Genomic DNA, 26231 nt, shown 5'->3' with positions numbered 1-26231 from the left:
GGTCAGGTTCACTGTTTCTGCACCTTTGGAGCTCTGAAGAAATATGCAAAATTGAGACGTCAGTATTAACCACCACAAACCGCGTGCGTAACATTGTCTCTGATTAAGCTGACTATCGAGCAATACTGTGCCAATTATGGCAGGCTGCGCGCTCGTGTTTTTCGGTTAAAACTGACAGAGTCTGCACAGACGAATGCATCTGCTAACAGAATAAAATAATGGCATTTCCTGCAAAGTACACTTCCATAAATAACTAATTTCATGACGTGCGAAATGAGTATTCAATAATTTCTAAATAAAAAGAAAGCACAATGCTGTTTTCTTTTACAAAGAAATAATGTGAGCTATAGTATACGAAAATCAATAGCAAGACTTGCCGCGCCCAGGATATGGCCTCATGAGAAAGGGCTTCAGCGGAAACGCCTCATCCCCTACCATTAAGTAGGGGATCGGGCCAGCAGAGCCCACATTTGCTGGAGGAGGGATGCCATATCCGCTGTCAGGTAGAACCCCGAAAAGTGGCATCCTTGAAAAAAAACCTCCATCACTCTCCGCCATAATGACCGATGTCAACATACGTGAAGCTGAAATAAAACAGCAGATAGAAGTCGATACATTCAATATGATGCAATATAAAGTACAAACTTGCAGTATCCTTGTTTTCTTAGTAGCGGTAGCTTTCTTTGCACTCATAACCAACATGCCATGCTATTACAAACACTTATTTAAATAATTAATCAAATGAATCCTACCTGTAGCGTGCATCAGATACTGCCATAAGAACTGTACTAAATGTCATCTTATAGTTCAGGTTTCTTGCACCTGAGTTGCTGGGGCATTCAATCTTGACATGTTTTCCATCAATGCAACCAATACGATTAGGGAAATTCCAGAGTAAATCTATCTCTGCTGCAATCTGAAATAATGGTGGTCATAAAAACAGTGGGAAGTGAGCATGGCATAGTGTGACCTAACAGGTACAGTCCCTAACTTTTTTCCATTCGGTTGGGCCCTGTGGAAATCTAACGTAGATGGGCTGCAGAATGTTCGACACTGCAGCACATGTTTCCTTCACAATCCCAGCCGCTGTTGATCGGCCCACCAAAATATCAAAAAACGAACTACGGAATGTGTCCCCATTTGCAAAGAATCTGGAATCACAAAAGAAGAGGTGTCTTGGTAATACGCGCGTGTTTTTTCATACAACGCTCGCTTAGCGCACCTCGCAGTTGCTTTTAATTCTCCGCAAGACTGCTGTCTCACTCGGAAAATTCATTATAACATCAAGATAGCGATATGCTAACTCCGTAATGTCAATCTCCCTCCCCCTTCTCCCCCCCCCCCCCCCCCCCCCCCCCCCCCCGGCCCCGGCCCGCCGCCGCCGCCGCCCCCCCCCCCCCCCCCCCCCCTTTACCTGACGGTGATAACAAGCCGGTCGTGTGCTGATATCGGGTCGCGGAACGGCGCCATTTTACGTTCGATCGCTGGACGGATGAGTTGCAGCAAGGAATCAAATGTGCTGGGTGCCATTCGCAGGAAGCTGGAGACCAAAAAGCGATAAAAAAAACATCCGTTTACCATTGTATATGGTGAACACTTTTAAGGTAGAGAATGGCTGTAGTTACTCACTTTCGAAAGTAAATTTCGTCTGTGGCGCGCAGGAGAGGCAGCAAAGCACTGGCCTGTCCTTGCAGATTTCGGTAGCGCCAGCTCGGTCGAACCCACCATCTACGTTTCTTAGCTTTTTGGAAGCGCCGACGACGGAGAAGTAGGGAGCACACAAGAATGATTGCGTTGGCCGTAATTACGAGCTCATCTGCACCTGTCATGACTCGATCTTCGGCGAGCAAAAGCGTCCCTCGCCCGCTCGATTGTTTCGAGAATCCTCGAGATCTTGGAGGAAATCATGCGTTCGCTCGAATGCTTCAAGAGTGCGCGAGGCCTCCTGTGCTGTCACGTGACATTCGCGGCGGCTATCTAGTGTGGTCTTCAGGATGCGGGACGCGTCTTCCCGCGATCGGCGTGCCACGCGCGTTTTCTCGCTAGTGTGGGGGTATTCACACGAGGGAGAAATCCAGGGGATTTCTCCCCGGCACGCGCGCATCACGAGACGAAAACGCGAGGCTTTTGCACATCGCAAAGCCTGACGTTTTCGTCGCGGGATGCGTGTGCCGTGGAGACATCCCCGGGATTTCTCCCTCGTCTGAATACCCCTTTAAGGCCGCGGTAAATAGTGTGCATGTTGCGGCTGCTCCGGCGGGGGTGTGTTTTTTTATTATTTGTTTTTGCTTCCGACGCCGTCAGCCCGAGTGTTCGGAGCGCGCGTGTTACCCGATCCGGGCAGTCGGCGCTCAGGCGCCAGCCAGGCGGCGAACAATGCACGGGCCGATTAGACAAGGAATTTGGTTCTGGCGGTTGGAGAACTGACGGGGTGTTGTATTTACTGTCGCACGTTTATTGGACAGGTGTATACCACGTGATCTTTTTTCGGTTTTAAAATTAATGGTAGGTCCTGGCCAAAGGGAGAGAAGGACCTTTCCTACAAAGGCCCGTGTCGGGCAAGAGAAGGACGATTTTGGCGTATGAGCTGGACGCGCACGCGGACTTGGAGGCGTGCAGCAATGATGCCGGGTCCCTGACTCTTTGTAACGAACGTACAGTCAGTAATTATTCGGACTAATAAACACCTGCAAAACGTCAACCATATAAAGGCTCCTGGATTCGGCGGCATCAACAGAAGACGCCGAGGGCCATCGTCATCAAAAAAGTACGAAGGATAAAAAAAAAAAAAACTTTTACTGGTAGGCTTTGTGGTGGCGACTGAGTTAACGTGTCGACGCGTGCGTGTGTGAGTGTGTGCGTGTGTGATGTGCGTGTCATCCGTGTTCTAATTCCTCGTCTATGTTAAGATATATAATGCATGTGCACATGTGAAATAAACGTTGTTCGTATGTGAATGCAATGAGCGTGGAAAAGATCTACCCGAGCGAAACAATATTTTTTACCAATTTTGAATTTGACGTTGACTAGCGCCACCTGAGTGTGTAAGGGCGCAATTTAGTAATAAATTAGGTAAGGTCGCAAGAATTAGTCCCAGTGGCCAAAATGCAAGGGTGCAAAAGTTAGTCCTGGGGATTCAACTCTGAGGGACTAACGGTGGGAAGCAATGGTATCTCCCGTTACCGTTGCTCCCCTAGGGAACCAATGGTTGTGTCAGCGCATTTTCTCCCTTGAGGGAGCAAGTCACGCTCCCTTTTTTCTTAGACCGCAGTGGTGCTTCACACGTGTGAATGACCACAGTTGCACAGATTTATTTTAAGAATTAAATTGTTTTTCATGAAACATCTTAAACACACAGTTTACTTTAAAAATTAAAAAAAAAGCTCTAGTCCGCCTTTTGACAATAACGCTGAGCATGCATGTAAAACACTTACATTCCTAAGATCAATATTAAAAAAGAAAAACAAAAACCAGTCACTATATATATAGAGAGAGAAAGAGAGAGAGATTTTTTTTTTTAAATTGTGCAACGAAGTATTTTAGCTTTGTTTCATGCTCGAATGGCCAAATTCACTTTTGACTATTTGCTTTTTGTCATCAGTGGATCACATAAAAATTACGACATCAGCCGCGGGTGATTTTTGACTAATTTGTAAAACTGCTGTGCACCGCACGAAGGGACCACGGCGCCCGTCAATCAATTATTCAATCAATCTTTATTTGCACAAGATAGCGGTAGGCGGGAAGTGTGCAGGGCTGGCAGAAAGGTGATCAAACCCGTACTCTGAAGCGCCTGCAAGCCAACTCTTCAAGAGCAACTTATTAAGTAGACACAAGACAACACTTTCACCGCAACGCGCCCAGCGACCTTTCAAGGCTACAAGCACCGCGTTCGACCTCGCACACGAAAACAGCCGATCAAAGCTAGGTGAGTACATACTCTTCATTTCTTCTACATCGCCACAGAGAGGTATCTCGGCTTATAGAAAGCCATTTCTCTTGGTGAGTCCTTCCGGACGCGCGCCTGTGAGCTGCTGTGCGAGCAACCGGAATCCTAGCTGGTACTGTTAAGAGCGGTAGTCTTTTCGAAAACGGAAAATAATTACTGCATTCAGCTTCACTTTTACTAAGAAGTAGATGCCTTAGCACGCTGAAAATATTTTGCTTGAATGCAATGGCTTTGCGTACAAAGTAACATACTAGTAACATTATTTCTTGATGACACGCTCACAGGTAAATTGCGGTTCCATTTTTATTGAGCATATACAAGCCGAATGGTCGGAGTCGGTTGTCAGTGGTAGGAGTGTGTAGGGTGTGTCAGTAGTTTGTCGTTGTACGTGCCTATGTATGTAGGTATGTATGTATGTATATATATATATATGTGCGTGTGGGGGTGGGAGGTTCTGTACCGCGCAATACTTTTGCCTAGCAAGGCCAGTTACTTTTTTTTCCTCAAATTGAATGGATGGATGGACGAATACGGCTGAGCCCTTTGGATCGGGCGGTAGCTTACGCCACCTAGCCGTTGGAAGCGCCATCTGGTGTTGGCGCTAGAAAAGACAAAGGGTGTCCACTATTTCATAATAACTACACTAGGTGGCGCAGGTCACCGTCCAATTCACAATGTTCAGTGCTCCATATTTATTCATTCATTCGTCATCTCGATTGCTTGTTATCGCGTCCTATTGACTGATATGCGCCCTCCGTGCGCTAAAAGCTATCGAATGCATACGAACGAGTGGATATCTCAACGACCAAGGTGAGCAGAAGCGTGATAGAAAAGTGTATGCATCGGTTTGTTCACCGCACGTCTCCGAGTCTCGTCGTCACTTGCCTGCCACTTACGGCATCCAGTTGGTATGCTCAATAAAGAGTGCATCGCACTGGGTACGGTGCCGGTGCTTGGAGACAAATGTTTGGGGTCGTCAAATAGGAATACGCGCCTTGTGCATTGCTTTGGCAAGGCCGCGTCAGCCGAGCACCTCGTTAGAACTGCCCGTCGCTTGTCTCAAACCCGCCGACCGCCATGTTAGTTCGGGGGAGGAAATTTTCTCCTTTGCCTAAAGACGCGAACTTCCTCCCTAAGCGGAGCAATATATGGGACATTTCTGATTGGCCTTTTAAGGAGACAGTACCACTCTGTCACGAGCCCGGCGACCACGGAAGGTCATCACCGAGACATGACAATAAGGGGGTGGTCGTTCGATGCCCGGCGTAGCCGGTAAGCAAACGCAGAGAATGAGACGGAGGCGTGTTATAAGTTAACAACAACAAAACAGTGTTTATAGGCTCGAAACGAACATAGAAAGGGAATTTAAAGGAACAGAACGTACATTTTACAAGACAGTGATGCTACGAGCGACAAACGTGTCGAGTTAAGCACAGAGAAATACGTTACACATCCAGTTAAGTACGCGTGTACAAAGATCAAGATGAAAGTAAGAGTCCAATTAGCGACGGTCGAAAGGAAAGTTCAAAATTGAAGCAACATACAGTTGACCGGGGAGCGCGGCGGCAGTCCATCCACAGAGTCGACACACGTAGAGCGGCCCCCGAAGCGGCGGTCCTTCCGGGGCAGCGGGTGGTCGGTCTCGGAGATACGGTGCGGCGGCTCGGGTTCCCGGGAGTACGCGGCGGCGGCTTTCCCCCCCGAAGAGCGGACTGCTGCTGGGGTCCAGTCGCCTTCTTTTTAACGGCGTCGGGCGCTCACGGCCGAGGCACTCGCGGACGCTTGTTCACGCACGGGGTCGGGGTCGAAGCAACACAAACCAAAAGCACACAAAAAGGGAGGACCACGTAGACACAGCAACTTTGACACTGTATGGCCGTCATGTTGAAGTTAGAAAAAGTAAGACGTAGCTAAAACAGGAGGCCCCTACGCCAACAACTTCTGTCCTGCTAAGGGTGACCTTGCAGGCGAGAAAAGTTTACTAATACACAAATGGAGCTCAAGACTTTGGGCGCAGTGAGGGTGACTTTGAGGTTGGAAAAAGTAAGAGAGACACAAAACATGAATCACGTACACCCCCGCTCGCGAACCGCGAGAGGTTGAGCTAACTATAGGAAGAAACTAACAGAACAAAAACAACGCGCACGTACGCGTGCCTTTGCAGCAACCGAACCAGCGACGAAGAAACATACAGGCTACAAGGAGAAATATGTGCACGGAAACGAAAACGCGTTATGTTTAAATAACGTAATAAAAATAAATTACAGGATGCCACTACTTCTGTGACACGGCCCCCCACTTTCGGAATATTATCACATAATATTCTAGACCCACAGAAGTCGGCGCGCAGGCCTGTGTACTAATAAGAATGCACCACATAACCCTTGCCCAGACGAGCACACAAGTCAAATCAAAGTACACATGTAATAACATATTTAGATGTCAAAACAGTGCAGGCCAATAAAACGCGACCAGTCTACAACCTGCTGAGATAATCAGCTCCCATGTTTTCCTTGCCCTTGATATGCTCGACACTAAACTGATACTCTTGGAGCAGCAAGCTCCAACGGAGGACTCGGCTGTTTAGCTGCCTCGCTTTTTGGATGTAGCTCAGCGGTTGGTGGTCCGTCTGCACTAAGAAATGCACGCCGTATAGGTAGGTGGCGAACTTTTGCACCCCCCAAACTGGTGCTAAGCACTCTCTCTCGATGGTGATGTATGCTGCTTCCCTGGGGAGCAGCTTTCTGCTAGCATATGCGACGGGGTGGAGCGTGCCGTCATGCCGCTGCATTAGTACCGCTCCAAGGCTGGTATCTGAGGCATCCGTGCGCAGCACAAACTGATTGGAGAAGTCTGGGAGTCGCAGTATTGGAGGGCTTGAGACGCGGCGTTTGAGCTCCTCGAAGGCTTCTTGATGGGCCGACGCCCACCTAACGACGTTGTTGCCGCACTTTTTCGTGAGCTGGGTGAGTGGCTCGCTGATTTTGGCGTAGTCGGGAATGAAGGCGCGGTAATACCCTGTCAAGCCGAGAAATGCTCGTACCTGTCGCTTTGTTCGCGGGGCTGGCGCCGCTTGGATCCTGTCGAGTGTTTTCCCGAGTGGTGCCAGTTCACCGCCGCCAATGCGATGCCCCAAGAACTCGATGTTTTCCCTTCCAAATTCACATTTGCCTGGTCGCACTGTTAGTTCGGCTGTCTCGATTCTTGCAAAGAGCTGGTTCAGAGAAGTGAGATGCTCCTCCCACGTAGCATTGGCAACTAGGACATCATCGTAGTAGTGCTGCACTCCCGGAATTCCCTCCACAACTCGGTGCATCAGTTTCGAAAATACGGCGGGGGCTGTCTTTATGCCGAATGGCATGAAGCGGAATTGGAAGAGTCCCGACGTGGTTGAAAATGCGGTTTTGGGCTTGGACTCCTCGCTCAATGGAATTTGTCAATAGCCTTTGACGAAGTCTACTTTCGAGAAGTATTTCTTCTCTCCAGCCGCAGCGAAGACCGCGTCAGCTCGGGGCATGGGCTCCGAATCGGCAACCAACACGTCGTTCAGGCGCCGGAAATCAATGCACAGGCGGTTCGTGCCGTCCGGTTTCTTGACCAAAAGGACTGGAGCGTTGTAGGGCGACTGAGATTTCTCAATTATTCCGAGTCGCTCCATCTCCTGCACCTCTCTTTCTACGCCCTCTCTCGTCGCAAATGGAAGCGGATACTGCTTTACGTGGACCGGAGTGTCGGTAGTAAGCTCTAACCGGCACTCGGCCCCTAGTCCGTCTTGCCCGGGACGTCGGAGAAAATGCACGAGTGTTCTGAAATCACATCTCCCCACGTAGCACGAAAACGTTCTGAGAACATTCCTGGAATGTTCAAAATAACATAGACAACATTCTTGGAATGTTGAAGATTTACGCAAGAACATTCTATCAACGTTGTCAGAATGTGGCGCAGGCCCTTATCGCTACATTCGGGGAATGTCTTCAAAGGGATATTCTTAGACCGTTCTGAGAACGACATAGAACATTACCAGGTCATTCAATCAACATTGAAACATCCTAACAAGGTTCTAAGAACGTTCTAAGTACATCCAAAGAACTTCTGCAACATTCTCTGAATGTTGCTAATTTACGTAAGAACATTCTATCGACGTTGTCAGAATGTGGCGCAGGCACTTATCGCTACATTCGGAGAATGTTTTCTAGTTGATATTTTTAGAACATTCTGAGCACGACAGAACATTTAATCACCATTCTAACAAGGTTTTAAGAACGTTCCCAAAACATCCATAGAACGTCTGCAACATTCTCTGAGGAACGTTTACAAAGATTCCACAATTATAGCTTACTTACGTTACAGCCCCACTGAGCCGTACTACATATATAGATATAATAAATCTCAAAGCGCGAATAATATTTTTTAATCGAAATATATTTTTTCTAGGCCTAGCACAACCTAGCCGCTTTACCAGCGCATTAGCCACAGCCTGTACTATAACGGCAGTTTACTCCTACTTATCAAAACGTGCGGCATACTTAACCGTTTACTCACTCGGAGCATAAGGACAGATACCTACGGCATCCCACACTCAAGCAGGACATACCTTCTTCAAGGTATTGAATCCGAGATGCTAAAAATCGGGTCTATTCAAAACTGCCCCTCTACATACGCAGTGAGTGCAAAACTCATTATCAAATTTTGAAGACCATTGCTTTTCTCCTACACCTTATCTCACATTCCTCGGTACACTCGTACAAGATAAAACTGATCCCTTATGCTAAGTTTGCAAAACCTCCACTTAATTCGCATATTTTTGGCACAAGGTGGCATATAGTGGAATGTGTTTCGAAACACAGGTTGCTTGAAAGCTCCGTAAAGTTGGCTTCACCTGCGAAAATCCTAGGAATGTTCGGAAGCGAACGTTCTAAGAATGTTGCACATATGAATGTTCAAAGGGGAACGTTCCGAGAACATTGTGCATACGAATGTTCGCCAACAAACGTTTTTAGAATGTTGAGCAGCTTACCTTGTAAGGAATGTTCGCATACGAACGTTCCTAGAACGTTCCGAATCGTGTTTAACGTTCCTTCAACATTCAGAACACCCAGGGAATGTTCGCACGACATTGGATGCTACGTGGGCGATCGGAGCTGTTTCTGCTGATCCACCCCCAAACAATCAGAAAGCCTCACATCTCGCTCGTCCTCGGATTGCCGAAACGCTGGAACAGGAATGGCTCCATCGCTGTCCGAGTCTGTGACGCCGCAGATCGCCTAGCACACCCTTTCCACCGGTTGGCTTCCCCGCTCTTCGTATTTTTTCAGCATGTTAGCGTGAAAAATATTTCTCCCCCCTGCTGTCTCGATGATGTAGTCGGCCTCTCCCTTCTTCTCCTTGACCTCGAAAGGCCCTTTCCACTGAAGCAGTAGCTTGTTGTTATCGGTAGGCAGCAGAATCAGCACTTTGTTTCCTGGTTGGAAGAACCTTTCTTTAGTTTTCCGGTTGTACATCTTGGCGTAGCGTGCTCCGGCCTTTGCGAGCTCCTCGTGCGCTAGCTTGCATGTCTCTTCCAGCCGATTCCGGAGGTCGAAAACGTGGTGATAGGTTGTCTTCTCCTCCTCATCGAGGTGGTGGTTCGTCCACAGTTCTTTCAAAATGGCCAGGGGTCCCCTCACATGCCGCCCATACAACAGCTCAAAGGGCGAGAAGCCCAAGCTTGCCTGGGGGACCTCCCTGTATGCGAAGAGTAACGGCGCCAGGTAGCGGTCCCAGTCTCTCGGTTTTTCGGCGCACATTCTCTTTAGCATCAGTTTCAGGGTGCCATTGAATTTCTCGACCATCCCATTTGCCATAGGGTGGTACGGCGTTGTATGCAGCTGGCGTATGGAGAGAAGTCGGGCAACCTCCTTCATCAAATCGGAAGTAAAATTGGTGCCCCGGTCGCTTAGGACTTCGTTCGGGACGCCAAATCGAGAGAACATTTCTACTAGCGCCTCGGCGACCCTCTCCGTCTCAATACTCGGCAGCGCCACGGCCTCCGGGTATCGGGTCGCGTAATCCATTAGGGTCAGGATATACCGACTTCCATGCTTGGAAGGGGGCTGAATTGGGCCCACGATGTCTATGGCCACTCTTTGGAATGGGGTTTCAATGAGCGGCGCCTTCCCCAGTGGCACACGGGTTACTCTGCCCTTTGGGATTGTTCTCTGGCATATATCACATGATGCGACAAATCTCTTCACGTCTGCGGTGATGCCCGGCCAGAAAAATTCCTCCAAAATTCGGTCCTTCGTCTTTTGCACGCCCAAATGACCGGCCATTATTCCGTCATGTGCAGTTTTTAATACCGCTTCTCGATGGCACCTAGGGACGACCAGCTGACGCACCACGTGTCCGGTTTTCTCGGTGTAGCTGCGGTACAGTAGCTATACCCTCCCGGTGGAATTCGATATTTCCTTCGGAATCCCTGCACGTCAGTTTCTTGCCAATCTGAGAGAAGCACGGCTTGAGCGACTCGTCCGCTTCCTGCTCATCCGCGTAATCCCTGTTTAGCGGCTGTGCTGGGACGTCGGGGGCTTTGAGGGTTTGGAACCTTTGGGGTTGGTTCCTCATCTGCGAGCGCGTTACAACTGCTGCTACAGCTTCCTCATCAGCGGGCTCGTTGCTGATGGGTTCTTCCACTGCCGCCTTTGGGTCGTCGGGTGCCCTCGCGCCTTCTATATTTCCAAGGATTAGGTCATAGAGCGGCTCCGCCATGCAGAGCGCCGTGATGACCCCTGAATAGTACGGGGTATCGATCTCCACCCGCGCTTCGGGCAGCATCCTGGCTGTTCCGTCGACCACATAAACGGGCCGGGTCTCTCCTGTGAGCTGATCGTCGCGGATGAGCTCTCGTCTTATAATCGCCGTATTGCACCCGGTGTCTCGCAATACCGAAATCGATTTGCCCTCATACGTTCCGGCGACCACCGGCAGTCCTTCGACTAGAAACTTCGGCTGTGTTATCATGACTGCATTCACGACGGGGATTCTTTCCCCATTCTTCAGCTCTAGGTAGCCGTCGCGAATGCCCTCCCGATTCGTCACCCCGTCGGGGGAGTAAACGCGCGATGCGTGAGGCCTATCGTTTGTTCCCGACCGGCACGCGTCGGCCTTGTGGCCCTTTCGCCCGCACTTGAAGCAGGTAAGGCTGTGGTTGCTAGTGGTGTGTGCCCGGCAGTGTGAAGCCTGATGTCCAACGCGGTTGCAAAGATAACAGCGAGGCGCTGTTCGTTGACAGCTTCTTTTCTCGTCAGTTTCGGGCCTCCCGATATCATCTCGGTTATCCTTCTTTACTTTGGCGAGGTTAAGGCTTCCCTGCGCTTCTAAAAACTGGTCGGCTAGATCCAGCATCTCTCCCAACGATTTCGCCTTCCTTTCCTTCAGACAGAGCGCCATGTTGGAATGACACCCATGTAGGAACCTTTCCTTAATCAGGAACTCTCGGAGGTCTTTAAACTCGTGTTTCGTATCGGACAGCTCGATCCAGCGATCGAAATAGTGGCTGAGACGCGCCGAGAACTGAGCTGCGGTCTCACCATCCGCCGGTTTGCCTGAATTGAATTTGTCCCGAAAGCCGTTCGCCGTGAAACGAAACCGCTTCAAAAGGGCTGTCTTTACCTTGGAGTAATCCGCTGCATCACCCGGCGGCAACCGCCCGTAAACACTGAGTGCTTCCCCGCTCAGACATGTTGCTAGAGCTGTAGACCACTGGCTCTCTGGCCACTTCTGGCTTTCCGCAAGGCTCTCAAATCGTCTAATATACGCGTCTAGGTCATCCTTCCGGTCATCGAACGGGATGAGAAGCTTGCTTGTGTTCAGTTTCAAGCTTGGCTCCGCGTCTTTTCCTCGGCTCCCTTCCTTTTCTCTGGTCTCCTTCTCCAGCTGCTGACACTCTATTTTCAGGCGCATAAGCTGAATCTGACGCTCGTCAGCCTCCTTCGCGGCTGTGCGCTCATCCTCCGCTGTCTGCCGTGCAAACGCTCGATCCTCTCGCTGTTTATCTTCTACCCATTTTCGGAGCTCAGCGCCCGCCAGGCCAAGCTGACTACCCATCGCTAGCAACTTTTCCATTTCCATGCTTCTATCTCCGAAACACTTTCAACAACCCCAACAGGCGCTCACAAAGGGAAATCCCGTTCAAGCATCGTACGCCTCAAATAACGCGGCACATTTCCAGAACTCGTCTCCCTCTCCAGTCACCACGTTTCCTTCGCATCGAACGTCCTGTCGCGGACGCCAGTTAATAATTATAATGCAATTAAATGCAAAGGTGCAAGCGAGCTGGACAAGAATGACGAAAATAAACCCTGGAGAAGGGGAACAAGAGGGACAAAGGACAAACATAAATCTCCAAACACAGCTAGGTGACTGGTGAGCGACCGAAAAAATCCGCCTGGTCCGGGTATCGAACCCGGGACCTCTCCATTACAAGTGGAGCGCTCTACCAACTGAGCTAACCAGGGGTTAGACGTCAGTAGAGGAAACGGGTTTTATCAGCTGCCACCAGTCTAACACCAACAAGGGTGAAGCTTGCGATTTAAGGTTATAATTATAATGCAATTAAATGCAAAGGTGCAAGCGAGCTGGACAAGAATGACGAAAATAAACCCTGGAGAAGGGGAACAAGAGGGACAAAGGACAAGCATAAATCTCCAAAAACAGCTAGGTGACTGGTGAGCGACCGAAAAGATCCGCCTGGTCCGGGTATCGAACCCGGGACCTCTCCATTACAAGTGGAGCGCTCTACCAACTGAGCTAACCAGGGGTTAGACATTATATTGCATTATTGCATTGCATTATAATTATAACCTTAAATCGCAAGCTTCACCCTTGTTGGTGTTAGACTGGTGGCAGCTGATAAAACCCGTTTGCTCTACTGACGTCTAACCCCTGGTTAGCTCAGTTGGTAGAGCGCTCCACTTGTAATGGAGAGGTCCCGGGTTCGATACCCGGACCAGGCGGATTTTTTCGGTCGCTCACCAGTCACCTAGCTGTTTTTGGAGATTTATGTTTGTCCTTTGTCCCTCTTGTTCCCCTTGTTCCCCACGTGCCTTTGCAGCAACCGAACCAGCGACGGAGAAACATACAGGCTACAAGGAGAAATATGTGCACGGAAAGGAAAACGCGTTATGTTTAAAGAGAAGATGGGGCACTTCTACATTTGAGAAAAAATGCTTGAATTGCGTTCATTTGGCCTTTAGAATAACAGATATCAAAATTATATTTCAATGCGACGCGCCGGAGAGCCACAAGAGCAATTTCAAAATAGGGCTGAAGCCCCGCCTCCCTAGCCTTGGGCAGCCAAAAGAGCCGTCGATGACGTCACGGACAGCGACTGTCTTTCGCGTTTTTCTCACCTTTAACAATACTTAAAGCAGCAAATGGTTTCGGTATTCGGGTTCATGGGGTAAAAATACACTAGAATTCACTTCTAACTCATTTTTTTCAAGAAGCTCCGTAGCTTCCCTTTAAATAACGTAATAAAAATAAATTACAGGATGCCACTACAATTCTGTGACACACTCCCTTTTTTCTTCTTTTTTTTCTTAAAGTGCACATGTCAGTGCTTGTAAATCCCATAAGTTCCCATGAAATCCTCAAGGAAAGGCTGAGGTTACTATGCTCTTCCGTCGAATCAAGCTACAGAAATCAATCGGGTCGCGCCCACGATTACGATTAAGGTATGTATGTGTCAAACGTGAATGGCCAATTCTCAAGCGGCAAAGCAGAACCTCAAGGTGGCGGTTCTTGTGGAATGAACTTTCCCAGATGCCTATCATGGGTTTAATCACGTGGAGCTTATTATTGGTTTCAGTGTCCCATTCTAGCTGCCAAGTCTTTAAAAGAGATTTCTTTAGAAGTGGTTTAAAGTCCTGGTAGGGCAGGCCAAACGATACTATTGAGTGTGTGGCAGATGCAGCCAGGCGATCTGCATTCTCATTTCCTGCGATTCCTACGTGACTCGGTACCCAGCAAAATTTGATAGTGCATCCAAGGCGAAGAGCTCTGTTTACTTTAATACAAACATGTTGTGTAAGTATATTCTTTATAGAAACTCTGGAAAAAATAGCAGATAAGACACTTTGCGAATCGACAAAAATGACTGCGTTGAATACATTGTTGTCTAGAATATGCTCAATGGCTAATAAAATACCATAGAGCTCTCCGGTGAAGATGCTTGCCATTGAGTCAAGCTGCACAGCTCTTCCAAAGTTACTAGAATAACCTGCACAACCAACGTGACTTAAAGATTTTGACCCGTCGGTATAGTACTCGTTGTAACCTCTAGATATCCTTTCTTGCGAAGATATAAACTCTTTCTGAAGAAACTGTGGAGCAACGGTCTTCTTACTGTATTTGGTGAGAGACCAGTCACGACATACGGGTAGCTCGTTCCAAGGGGCGATTCTCTCTATAGATTTTAGCAAGTTAACACCACTTGTGGAAGGGACAGGGAGGTTGAGAGTTACAGATACTTTGAACTCGAAAGCCTAGGGGGCGCACAATTGTTGGCTTGTTTTCAAACAATTTACAGAACTGAGGGGTGTGTAAAATACTATAAGCAGGATTTTTGGGATTCGAGAGGACTTTGTAATAATAACACAGGCTCAAGTACTGTCGCCATTTTCCGAGAGACATTTGATGTGTGTCCACATACAAGCTTAATACAGGTGATGTGCGAAATGCCCCAGTGGCAAGCCGGAGCCCAAGGTGATGAACCGGATCCAACATCCTTAGTGCGAAAGGTCGTGCTGAACCATAAACGATCGCTCCATAATCCAGGCGTGACCGAACTAAAGCATTGTACAACCGTAGGAGGCATCGCCTGTCAGACCCCCAAGATACATGTGACAGCACCTTAAGGATGTTAGAGGATTGCAAGCACTTCTGCTTTATTTCCTTTAAATGAGACTTAAATGTAAGCTTTTTATCAAAAATCATGCCTAAAAATTAATGTTCGTGCTTCACCGATATTTCTGTGTTATTCAATTGTAAGATTGGATCCAAAGATAGACCTCGTCGCAGGGAGAAGGGCACACACAGAGTTTTCTCTGGGGAGAATTTAAAACCATTTTCATTTGCCCACTTTCTCATCCTATTTATCGTGAGCTGCAATTGCCGTTCACAACTAGAGAGGTTGCAAGACGAAAAAGATATTTGCACGTCGTCCACGTAAAGAGAGCAAGAAACGGATGACGGTATAACTTGATCTAGACTGTTTATCTTAACTGCAAATAAAGTGGCACTTAAAACTCTGCCCTGGGGGACACCATTTCCTTGTAAGAAGACATTGAATAAAGTCGAGCCTACTCGAACTTGAAATGTACGTTCACCTAAATAGTACTGTGAGCAACGGAGCATGCGGCCACGCACTCCACAGTTGTACAAATCTCGAAGGATACCATACCCCCATGTAGTGTCGTATGCCTTCTCTAAATCAAAAAACACGAACACACAATGCTGCCGGTGAACAAAGGCCTCGCGTATGATGGTCTCAAGTCGGACCAGATGGTCCATAGTCGACCGTCCAGCCCGAAAGCCACATAGTATCGAAAAAGTTTTCCTCCTCCAAAATAAAAAACATAAGGCGGCGATTTATAAGCCTTTCATAAGTTTTCCCCAAGCAGCTTGTAAGTGCTATGGGGCGGTAGCTTGTAGCCAGAGAGGGATCTTTTCCAGGCTTCAGCAAAGGTATAACGTGGGCACATCTCCAAGTATGCGGAAAAGCAGCAGCTTCCCAAAGGTAATTGAAAAAGGATAGCAGGTGGTACAAGGATTCATGAGAGAGGTGTTTGAGCATCTCGTAGTGAACTCTGTCTGGCCCAGGTGCAGACTGCTTTTTTAAGCTGAGAGCAACTTCGAGTTCACACATTGTGAATGGTTTGTTGTATGCAACAGAGTTAAAGCCTGACATAGTGAATTTCTGTTTTTCAGCGGTAGACCGGAACTTTACAAACTCCGTACTGTAATTGGAAGAGCTACAAACACGCTGAAAATGTTCTGCGAGGAAGTCTGCTTGCCCTCCCTATTGGAAAGACCAGTTTGAAAATCTAACTGGTCATACTGGTATTTAAACTGGTCAAACTGGTATTTGGACTGGTCAGACTGATCTAACTGGAAATCAAACTGGTGGAACTGGTAGTCAGACTGGTCTAACTGGTAACCATATTGATCTAACTGGTCACCAGATTGCCTTCTAACTGGTCACCAGATTGACCTGACTGGTCACCAGACTGGCTGAACTGGTAACCAGATTGACCAAACTGGTCACCAGATTGGCCAAACTGGTCACCAGATTGGCCAAACTGGTCCCCAGACTGGCCAAACTGGTTCAACTGGTAACCAGATTGACCAAACTGGTCACCAGACTGGCCGAACTGGTAACCAGATTGACCAAACTGGTAACCAGATTGACCAAACTGGTAACCAGATTTACCAAACTGGTCACCAGATTGGCCTAACTGGTTACCAGATTGACCCCTCTTTTTCACTTTATTTGTAGAGGTGTGCGAATTGGATAGCGCAGTCATTCGTAACCTTCACTGTGCAAAATAAAATTGCAACAAACGGTTCTGTTAACAGTGTTGAAGCTATTTATTTGTCATATATGTTCTACCATCTCACGATTGTCACAGGGAGACATGGTACTACAAACTACTAACTTATTTGCAACTGAATTCATGGCATATTAATGCCCACACGAAAGGTCAGCTTTATTTATTTAGCTAGAGAACACTTCATCAATCCAAAAAAGTAAGAGCCAGCATTCTTATTCTTATGATTCTTTTAATATTTTCTTCCCAGAAGTAGGTCAAACCAGTTTAAATTCTACAAACTTCAGATAAAAACGTCAATAACTGCAGCACGCTTTATGTGGGTCAAGGGACAAGTTCAGATGAATTAACAAAAAAGTCAGAAAAATTGCGCATCAGCTTACTACAACACCATGTCGCATACTGATTTCACATCCATAAGCATTTCACAGTTCCGCAAGAGTGTGATCTGCCAAAACAGTTTTTCATTTGAACACAATTAAACTTAGGTGATTATGAAAACACTGATGGAGAATTGGACTATGCATGGGCCTCTGCGGCGCATCCGAAATTGAAACATAAGGTTGGAAGTGCAGTCAAAGAACACACATCTGTCTAAGGACAAATCAAAGAAAGTTCTAAGTGGGGCGCACATACCATAAAAATTCAATTTATGTGAAATTGACAATCAACCACATCAAAAGGACTTTGAAAGATCAAAATATACAGTATCAACCTGTCCTCATTGACACACAGCAAAACAAAACAAAACATATATCACGGGTACAAGGACTGAACATAAGAGTGTGACTCAGGCGCAGCACTCAAAGGGGTTCGCTAGCCAAATTTAAATGAACGAGTGTTTAGAACCCAACTAATCGCGCTCTATAACATTTGGGAGGTCACAGATGAAGGACTTGCTATCCGATATGAATTCAATGTAAACACAGCTGCTTTTGACATTGCAGGGCTCCACACAGCAAACAGTGCTTCTTTCTGAGAGAAAGCACTCCTTGATGTGCTCTGGAAGCTGTTGCAATTCCCTCAGAACCACTTTCTTGCAAAGGAGGACGCAGCAAGAACCAGTTGCCAAAACTACTTCCACAATTTTCAAAATCTTAAAGTAATGTCCATCATGCGTGGAGACAAAAGTGGTGTCACTTTGGGTGGCTCTCGTGTAGGAAGTGCTATGGTACACTTGATTTTTTATGACGCATCTCTGGTACTCCGTAGCACTGCTTACAGTTGCTCCAAAGTGCTGCTGAAGAGCAAACTTGTCCTCACTGCTCATAATGGCGGGTTGCCCACAGCCAAGTGTCGTCGTTTCATTCACCCGGCAAGCGTTTTGAATCGGCATGTAACCGAGGAAGCCTCGGCAGATCTGCTCCTCCCTTGCCGGCAGTTTGTGAGTGGAAAGCAAAAGCTCCAATTCCTGCATCATCACCACACGTTCTACAACTTGTTGAGGAAGTCCCTTGGCTGCTGACACAAGATTCACAAGTTTTCCATTCCCACCCTCGAAGACGAAGGCTGAGTGGGCCCAGAGTGGCCCCAAGTGACGGACAGAGTTCGCAAGATGAACAAGAAGGTGCACGTTAAAGGTCATGGCAGTCACTCCGTAGAGGGCTTCCACACGACCCACGAACATGTGGAGAAGTTCTTCTACAAAAGAAAAAATTAAAGTGATACAGTGCTTCTGTATATATAGACCAACACGCGTCCCTGACGTCACGCAGCTGCGGTGGCGCTGTCAACGGCACTGCGCATGCTCAGGCGCCTCAGTTCACTCGAATTCGGTTTCTGCGCATGCGCAGTGCCCACACCTTGTGTGGGCAAACGCGGGCTTGTTTGTAAACAGCGTGTCGGTCTATAGCTTAGCTAGAACCAACTATACTTAGTGAATCCAGTTACCTTGTTCAAATTGCCAACCTCCTCATTTGATAATAAGGAAACATTGAGAATGCATAAGGAAATAGTATATTTGACATATAACATATGAACCAATTGGCTCCACTACAGTAAAAAAAAATGCAGTTACTGTTCCAAGTTAATGGCATTTAAGCATCGACCATTAGACTTGCCACAGTGTACACTCTCCGGCAATATGAAAGACCCACTGGGAGCACGTGGCCGAGGCGGTGGCTGGCGGGGGCGCTGCGAGCGCTCCGGGGTATTCCGTTCTGCTTCGAGGGGAGGACGTTCACTCGGGCTCAGATAAAGCGAGACGCGCTCATCAGTTTGTGCCAAGTCCCGAGTGAGCGTCCTCCCCTCGAAGCAGAATGGAACTGCCCGGAGCGCTCGCAGCGCCCCCCAAGCCACCGCCTCGGCCACGCACTCCCAGTGGGTCTTTCATATCGACGGAGACTGCACATGCTTTTAGCATGCACAGTCATAATCAAAGGGCATGTTAAGTCGGTACTTCTTCACTCCTACTCCAACGCTCAGAGTTTCATACTCCGAGTGCAGTAGCTAAATGGAGCATAGCGACCGAGAGCGTGACACTGGTGACACACTAAAAGAATTGACGAGTGAGACTTCTGGTCGTACGGTCATGAACATTTTGTTATGAGTGCAATGCAGTGGTGCATACACGTGGCAGAAGCTGCTATGATTCTGAAAATAAAATAATTTAATGTAGCCCAATAGCTGGATTGCTGCATGCAACGGCAGACAATTAAACTGAAAGACACAGTGACACTAGAAGTGTATAAACATTTTAACTCCTGAAAAGTTTGGAGCCTAACTGACAAAGGCAAAAAATGACGTCACCGATTTATTAATGCCCGTGCCACCTACATTAAAAAAAGTAAGCTCTTTTTTATCCGGCTAGATTACTGATGAAGCTGTCAAACTTGTCGAAGAAGTTCGATTTGGCAGCGTGGGAGCAGCGATGCCTGTTGATCAGAATACCGTTGTTGAATACACTGCACATTAAATCATTTTCAAACGAGACTCGTGAAGAATCCTTTTCGAAACGCTAACTGATGTTTCGGCTTGCCACTCGTATTGTCATTACTCGCTGGGCTAAGCAATTTTAAACTCCAGATAGCCAGCGGTTCGACCGCCCCAGCGTCTCGACTTTTCTGTCGGCACACTGCCGCCGTCAGTACTACATTGGATGCAACTCGTTCCCAGGCAACACACACAAAAAACCTTTTTTCCAGAATGCTAGTCGATGTTTCGGCTTGCCACTCGAATCGTCTGTACTGGCTGAGCATAGCATTCTTCAAATGAAAAAGAACAGCCATCCGACCATTCTCTCGACTTGACAGCTTTCATAGCGGCACGGCCATGTTGTATGGAAGTGACGTCATGGAGGGCGAAGAAGCATCCCGTGCCCTGACCCAAACTCTTGCGCTCCGGAGCTCCGACTTAACATGCCCCAAATTAAGTAAAATGTGCAGCTCTGCGCTTTCCTCCACGAAGCGCTACCCTGGTAGCAGCCAGTGCAGCTAATCGCTCACGCAGCTCCAAACATCAAGCGTGCAAGGGGAGTGAGGTGGTCTCCAGGCTCGGGTGCACATTAGATACCATGGACATAAAAAGAAGGTCGGAATGTTTTTTTTCCTTTTTTTTATGTGTCCAAGCATTTTATGTTTTGTTTTGGCCAGCATCACATCCGAGAAGCCACCACACTTCTCCCATGCACTGGGATGAGCCAATTGGCATGAGGCCAATTGTGTTTGCTGGCTGCAACCAGTCCCCAGCTCCATGAAGCAAAACAGTCATGCGCTCCAGTTACATTTGACTACGAATGGACGCAGCGTGAAGGGTAGTCACCAAGGCTCTCTTGTCGGTGAGAAAGACATTAGGAATGATGTTCGTTTGTACAGTCGAGGTGCATTTTTTTTTTTTGTCGAGAGCCTTCCAATACAGCCACTACGCCGACAGCACAAGCATGCTGGAAAGGAGGCAGTAACTCGACGGCGAGATACCGGTATGGTGACCTATGAGTAGCTACACGTCTGTACTGTACACTTACCGCTATCAACGAAACATTGACACAGCACAGTTGTCCTACAAGAAAAGCCCGGGGAAGTTGTACATAGAGTGTGGGCTCATCATGCTTGCTCATACCTGTCAGAACCGACGACAACAAAGCACTTCGATGGCCTGTGGACGCACACGTCAAATTACAAACTTAATATGAGCTCATAAAAGTGACAGCATAAGATAAAAGATAGCTTACTGATGGCTAACAAGTGCTTCAAAGTTCACGTTGATTTGACAAATGACTTATAGATGAGAGAGGCTAGTTCCTAATGTCGGAGTTGGCAATTTCAATCACATAACTTTACCATGCATTTATAGACTTGTAGTCCATCTGAAGAATATTATGTTGCCTATGGAAGTTACCGTATGGTATCTTATTCCCCTTTTACGTTTCTGTTGATGACCTGACTAAATTACCGAGAAATCAAAAAACTGTTAGAATTGCACTCTTTAATTTTGCTTTTACGAAATCATGTTGTGTGCCAATTTTCTGTGCTAGATGTATTTTTTGTTTATGATTGCAGTGAGCTCGGAACAAACCTCGAATCAAGAAAAGACATTGTGAACAGAATCTGTTCACTTTTCTACGTCCCCAGCTTTTTCAGCTGCGCTGCACATAGCTGCACAATTATGGGACCTCAGGTCCTATAATTTGCCTCACTGTGCTATCACCATATGATGCCATGTATACTTAGCCATCAAAAGATTTAAGTTTTCAATATGCACCCTCACTTCAATCTTTTAACAACCATTTTCTATTTGTCGCAAATGCCAGCTATCGACAAAAGTGTGGCAACTTTTTATATGACAATGTGACACCATAATGATTTGTAGCTCACCTGCACGCTTGATTTCCTCAAGCGTAAGACTATCACGGAGCAAGATATGGATAGCCTCAGAGAGCTTGCACAGGTGCCTCCAGTAGAGTTGGGGAAGGAGGTCCAGCAAGCATGGAAGGGCATAAAAAAGGAGCCATTGCTTCCACTCGGAGGCCTTCCAGAAACTGCGCTCCTCAATCGAACGAGGTAGCCTTGTGATACAGTGCGGAGGCTTGATGCTTTGGAGGCGTGCATTGACCTTGACAACAGACCCCCGTGCACCTGCAAACCACATGAAAATTCTTAAATTATTGGAACATTTATTGAACAGTGATGTTCATACAAAAAAACAACGTAAATGTACTAAGGTAGTGATTTGGGTAAGTTGGTATACGTTATTCATGATGAAGACAGCTCAAAAATGAAGACAATGAAAAGGAACAAACACAACAGCTTCGTCCTGTCGTGTTTGTTCCTTGTCGTCGTTTTCGTTTTAGGGGCGAAGCTCCTGAGGGGCTAGCCATGTCCGTATGTCCGTCCACCGTCGGGTCACGAGCACGTGAGCACGTGCTCCAGTGCTCGTGTAGGGAAAAAAACAAACTGATCTCCACGTGGTGAATGATGTTGATTGGGGCAGCTCTGGCGGTGCTTGTGTGCGTAGACAATGAGCCGCAGCATGCCAAGCCTTTCCTTCGTTTTCATCCATGTCAGAAAGAGAATGTGTGGTATGAAACGTGGTTATATACGCATTTGAGCATTTGACTGCAGCACGACATGGATGAAAACGAATGAAAGGCTCGGCATGCTGCGGCTCAGCGTCTATGCAGACAAGCACCACCAGAGCTTCGCCCCAATCAACATCATTCACCACGTTGAGATGCGGTTGTTGTTTTTTTTAGCTGTTTTCGCCATGAATAAAAGAAAAAAACAATTGAGTAGCGAATACACACTATAAACAGCCAAACTGAAGTTACAAAAACAAAAAAAAGACCTCCTCTTGTTCAAGCATGCAACAGGCCAATGTAGGAGCAAAGCGACAAAAAATGTGGTTAGGTGCATTGTCTGCTAAACCGCTTGTGTGCCTGTGCTGCCTTTTCCACTGCTGCGTTTCAATGAGGTGTCGTTTTTCGTTGTGTGTTCACATACTTTTTAAACTTTTAATATTTCTTGTGTATCTCTGATACTCGAGAAAATCTACTTTTATAAAAAAATTTAACAGCTCGCCCAATTATAATATTTATTTTGACTTTAAAAAAGTTCTAATGGGTCTGGCCTACGGCAAGGTTTCTCACTAACGTCACTGGCTGCACGCATTCAGCGCCACACGTTGTCCGATTCCAATATGCTGCAATATTTTGTAATTCTCTCCTTCCCCCGGGATGCCCAGACCACCACAGAGATAGAAACTGCAAAAAAAACTACAGCCTCAAGTATGATTGCATGGCCACCTTAACAACTGCTGCAAATTACCAACAACCATGCATTGGTAATTGATAGTCGTAACAAAGCCTCTCCCAGGCCTCCCTGTTAAAGAAGTAAACAAGCCAATCCGTGGTGGAGCTATTTTGCATAATAACTGTTAAAACTGGAAAGGCAGTTGCTTCATGTCTTCGCTCGTTTCGACCGTTTCGTGCAATGTCACATGCGCAGTGGCTGAGTCAGCCGAGTGAGTCGAGGCGATTTTGCTTGCATAGTATTTGTTACCGCAGGTATTGGCCTCCACCTCGGGTTACATCGAATGGGTTCTCTGTTTTCACTGTAAACATGCCATGAGCTACTTTTCATCAACAAAAAGTTTCATTTGAAACGGGGCTGTTGGCTTCAGTGGAATGCTTTCGGGACGTTTACTTTTGATTGTGTTGATTGTGCTATGCCTGCCTTGAAATATTTCTCATGAAGATTTTAAGTTCTTTACATTTACTGTAAATATGCAGTGGTAGCTTTTTACGCTTTGTGGCCTCGCCTGGAATCTTGACATAGCTCATGTGTCAACTTCAAAATGAAACACAATACTGTTGTGTATCAAGATTGGGTCTAGGAAACAAACAAAACAAACATATGATTTTCAAAACTGTAAAACCTGGATATCTCTGATATTCGAAGACTCCGAACCTCACAAACCTGGACCTGAAAGAAACTTCAAATCTATTTATCTTAAATTTAAAAAAATGAAACTATACAGATGTTGCAAACTTTATTCTTAAACGGAATCAAAACATTCAAACTCGAGTTTACAGAAACCTTCAAAGCTTCTAAGTTGGCCAGTTCTAACTTTGGCCGTGTTCAAAGATTGCACACTTTTCTAAATCGAATGTCAGCAGTGTTCGAAAGTTGCAAAGTTAAGTTTGAATCTACGTCAGGTTTACGACATCTTTATTTACACTTACTTTACTTTACTTATTTACTTTACGTACACTCTGCAAGAGCAAAGACGGCATCGGTGCTTTTTCCCATTTGCTAAAACAATGCATCGACATGAACGAAATTTTACCACTCAGGCTAGAGTCCCAAGAGAACACTCTTAATCATCCATCAGTTTTGATTACAGCGATTAAACACAGGAAAAACAGGTGATTGTTTCCTCGTGCTAGCAGTGTTGCGTTGTGTGCATGCAGAGCGCAATAAAGGATTACGGCAAGAACCTTGCGACACCAGACCTGCATTTAGGCTGTAGTTGGGAAACAGCAACTGAATAAGATTTAGGGCTTTTTTTCATGCATGGCCAGACATAAAAAAAAAAGTCAGTAGTTACCCATGTAGTAGGGCTGCCGTGAGCTGGAAGATGAAAAAAGCAGCTCCGTGAACTGCCGCACTACCCCTTGGAGAACGCAGTGCATATACTCGGCACTCATTCCCTCAACCAGGTCAAAGCCTAGGGAAAAATTATACCAAGTTGGTTTCGACACAACACATTCCGCATACAAAAACTACCTTTAAGGTTCATGAGTGCAGATGGACCCTTGACGCCATTCACAGGGTCCCCCAGTCTCTGCGCCAGCACCATATCTCGAGCAAGGAGCTCCGATGTCCTTGGAGCTGGTGCCTCATCAGCGACATAACGTACACATCCTGCAAATGAAAGCAGTGTGCTACATTGAACTCAACAATGGAGATGTGATCATATATACATTTCTGAACTGATATAAGTAATTACTATTAGTAAAATAAGTAACTCATACCTTCCTTATGCTCGCCTTTCATGAGGCAGAACGGACAGCCGAAGAAGCCGTTGAAACACACCATGTTCTGTACTGCAGCACGGGCAGGGGCATCCACGCTGCAGCACAACACAAATGCTCTCGATGCATGACTGCGATCGCCATGTGTCCATGCCACAGGGATCATGTTGTTGACCTCATCAACAAACTTCGTTAGGAAAGCCGACATATCCGGGTGGCATTTTCCAAACCAGAGGGCAGCTAGAGTTGGATGGTGCAAGCGGACAGATGGAGGCAGTTCGTTCACGGTGAACTGTATTGGCCACACTGACGTTTTGGAAGATTTAAAAATAGGGCTTCCGTCAGTGTTAAAGGTTAACGTCAGGTCACTTTGGCCTAATGCAACCTTCTGGTGCAAGGTCTTGTACGCCGCACCCGTTGTAATGTCCGTGATGAGGTCAGAGTTGCTGGATTCAAGCTTTAACAAGCTATTATGAAGGTCAACACTCGTTTTGGGTATACTTCGGAATCCGGCCCGGAATCCGCCTTCAAAACGGGGACCCTCCCTAATGAGGGGGAGAGGGAGGGAGTCTCACGCTGATTGCAGCGATAACGTGGGGAGCTTTTGGTGGGTGGGGTGGTCCGCTCCGTATGCTAAGAAGGCTGCGGTCATTATGGTAGAGAGGAAGGGGGAACGGACGGGTCATTATGGTAGAGAGGAAGGGGGAACGGACGGGTCTCGGGAATGTGTGGAAGGGTTGGAGGGAACAGGTGGGGTGGGAGTGATAGGACCTCGGGCGACCTCGTCAAGCGCTGTTAGCGGCCGAAAAGTAAACTTCAAGGCGTCTTGGCTTGACTACGCCAAATGGTTTAGCTCGGCTAGGAGAAAAATACATCGGCTAGAGTGACGGCGGAGAGCCGCGAGGGCGGCGGATGGCGCTTTCGACTTCTTCATGTCGGGTCGGATCTTGTTGGCTATTCGAAAGTGACGGCGCTGTTCCCACGACCGACAAACCGCGCTGTCAACGCGAACACGACATCGGCGATTGTGTGCATTTTATGCGAAAATTGTATTGTGTTAATTCCGTTCCAGTTTCACAAGTAATGTTTCTTTGTGCGTGTGTGTGTGTGGACGTGCTAGGGCTTGTGCATTAAACAACCCAGACTCCGGTTGAATGCGTATCGTCCCGTCGACCGTTTCACCCCGCGATCGCGTCGGCCGCTTTTATCATCATCCTCCGTGATCATCCGCGCGAAGCTCGCCTTGCACCGGTAGACGTGCTCAGTCGCCCACTTTGCCGATGGTGGTGACGTACAAAACCACCGATGAACGCACGTATGGTTGTCACGCAGCGCTCAGTTCCGCGCAGCCCATACATTTTACCAATGATCCAAACTCGAATACGAATACCCCAGAACCGCGCGAGACGGCAAAGCCCGCCGAGGAGCCTCTTTGCTCTCCTACTTCTGCGTGTTTTCTCGTACTATGTCGACTTTGCGGAGTAAGAACAACAAGGGGAAAATAAAAAAATAAAAGTGAAGGGCAACCACACGCGCGTCTCTTCGTTTTATTATTTGTGTCCCCGTCTCGGATTAATAATGAGTCGTTCTCCGTCTATACTCAGTTTCACCTTATGTTGTACCGCAGAGAAGGCCAGAAGCGCGAGCTCATAGCGTTGGCAGCTGCCCTTGTTGCACGAGAACTTGTACCGTCGAGCTGTGCTCTAGAGCAAGGAGCTCGCGCTTG

General features: G+C 47.2%; 1 protein-coding gene across 1 annotated transcript; it reads right to left on the bottom strand.

Moving 5' to 3' along the window:
• Positions 1 to 17389: 17389 nt before the first annotated feature.
• Positions 17390 to 24569, bottom strand: LOC115313191. Its single transcript, XM_040206953.1, has 5 exons — positions 24506 to 24569; positions 24258 to 24395; positions 24079 to 24198; positions 21348 to 21608; positions 17390 to 18177 (listed from the first exon to the last, which is right to left on the bottom strand). The coding sequence occupies exons 1-5, from the start codon at positions 24567 to 24569 to the stop codon at positions 17390 to 17392; spliced, it is 1371 nt and encodes a 456-aa protein (XP_040062887.1).
• Between the last annotated feature and the right edge of the window lie 1662 nt (positions 24570 to 26231).

This window comes from Ixodes scapularis, unplaced genomic scaffold (assembly GCF_016920785.2).
Source record: "Ixodes scapularis isolate PalLabHiFi unplaced genomic scaffold, ASM1692078v2 PGA_scaffold1__304_contigs__length_218370807, whole genome shotgun sequence".
NCBI lineage: Eukaryota > Metazoa > Arthropoda > Arachnida > Ixodida > Ixodidae > Ixodes > Ixodes scapularis.
This window is presented reverse-complemented; position numbering and strand designations above follow the sequence as displayed.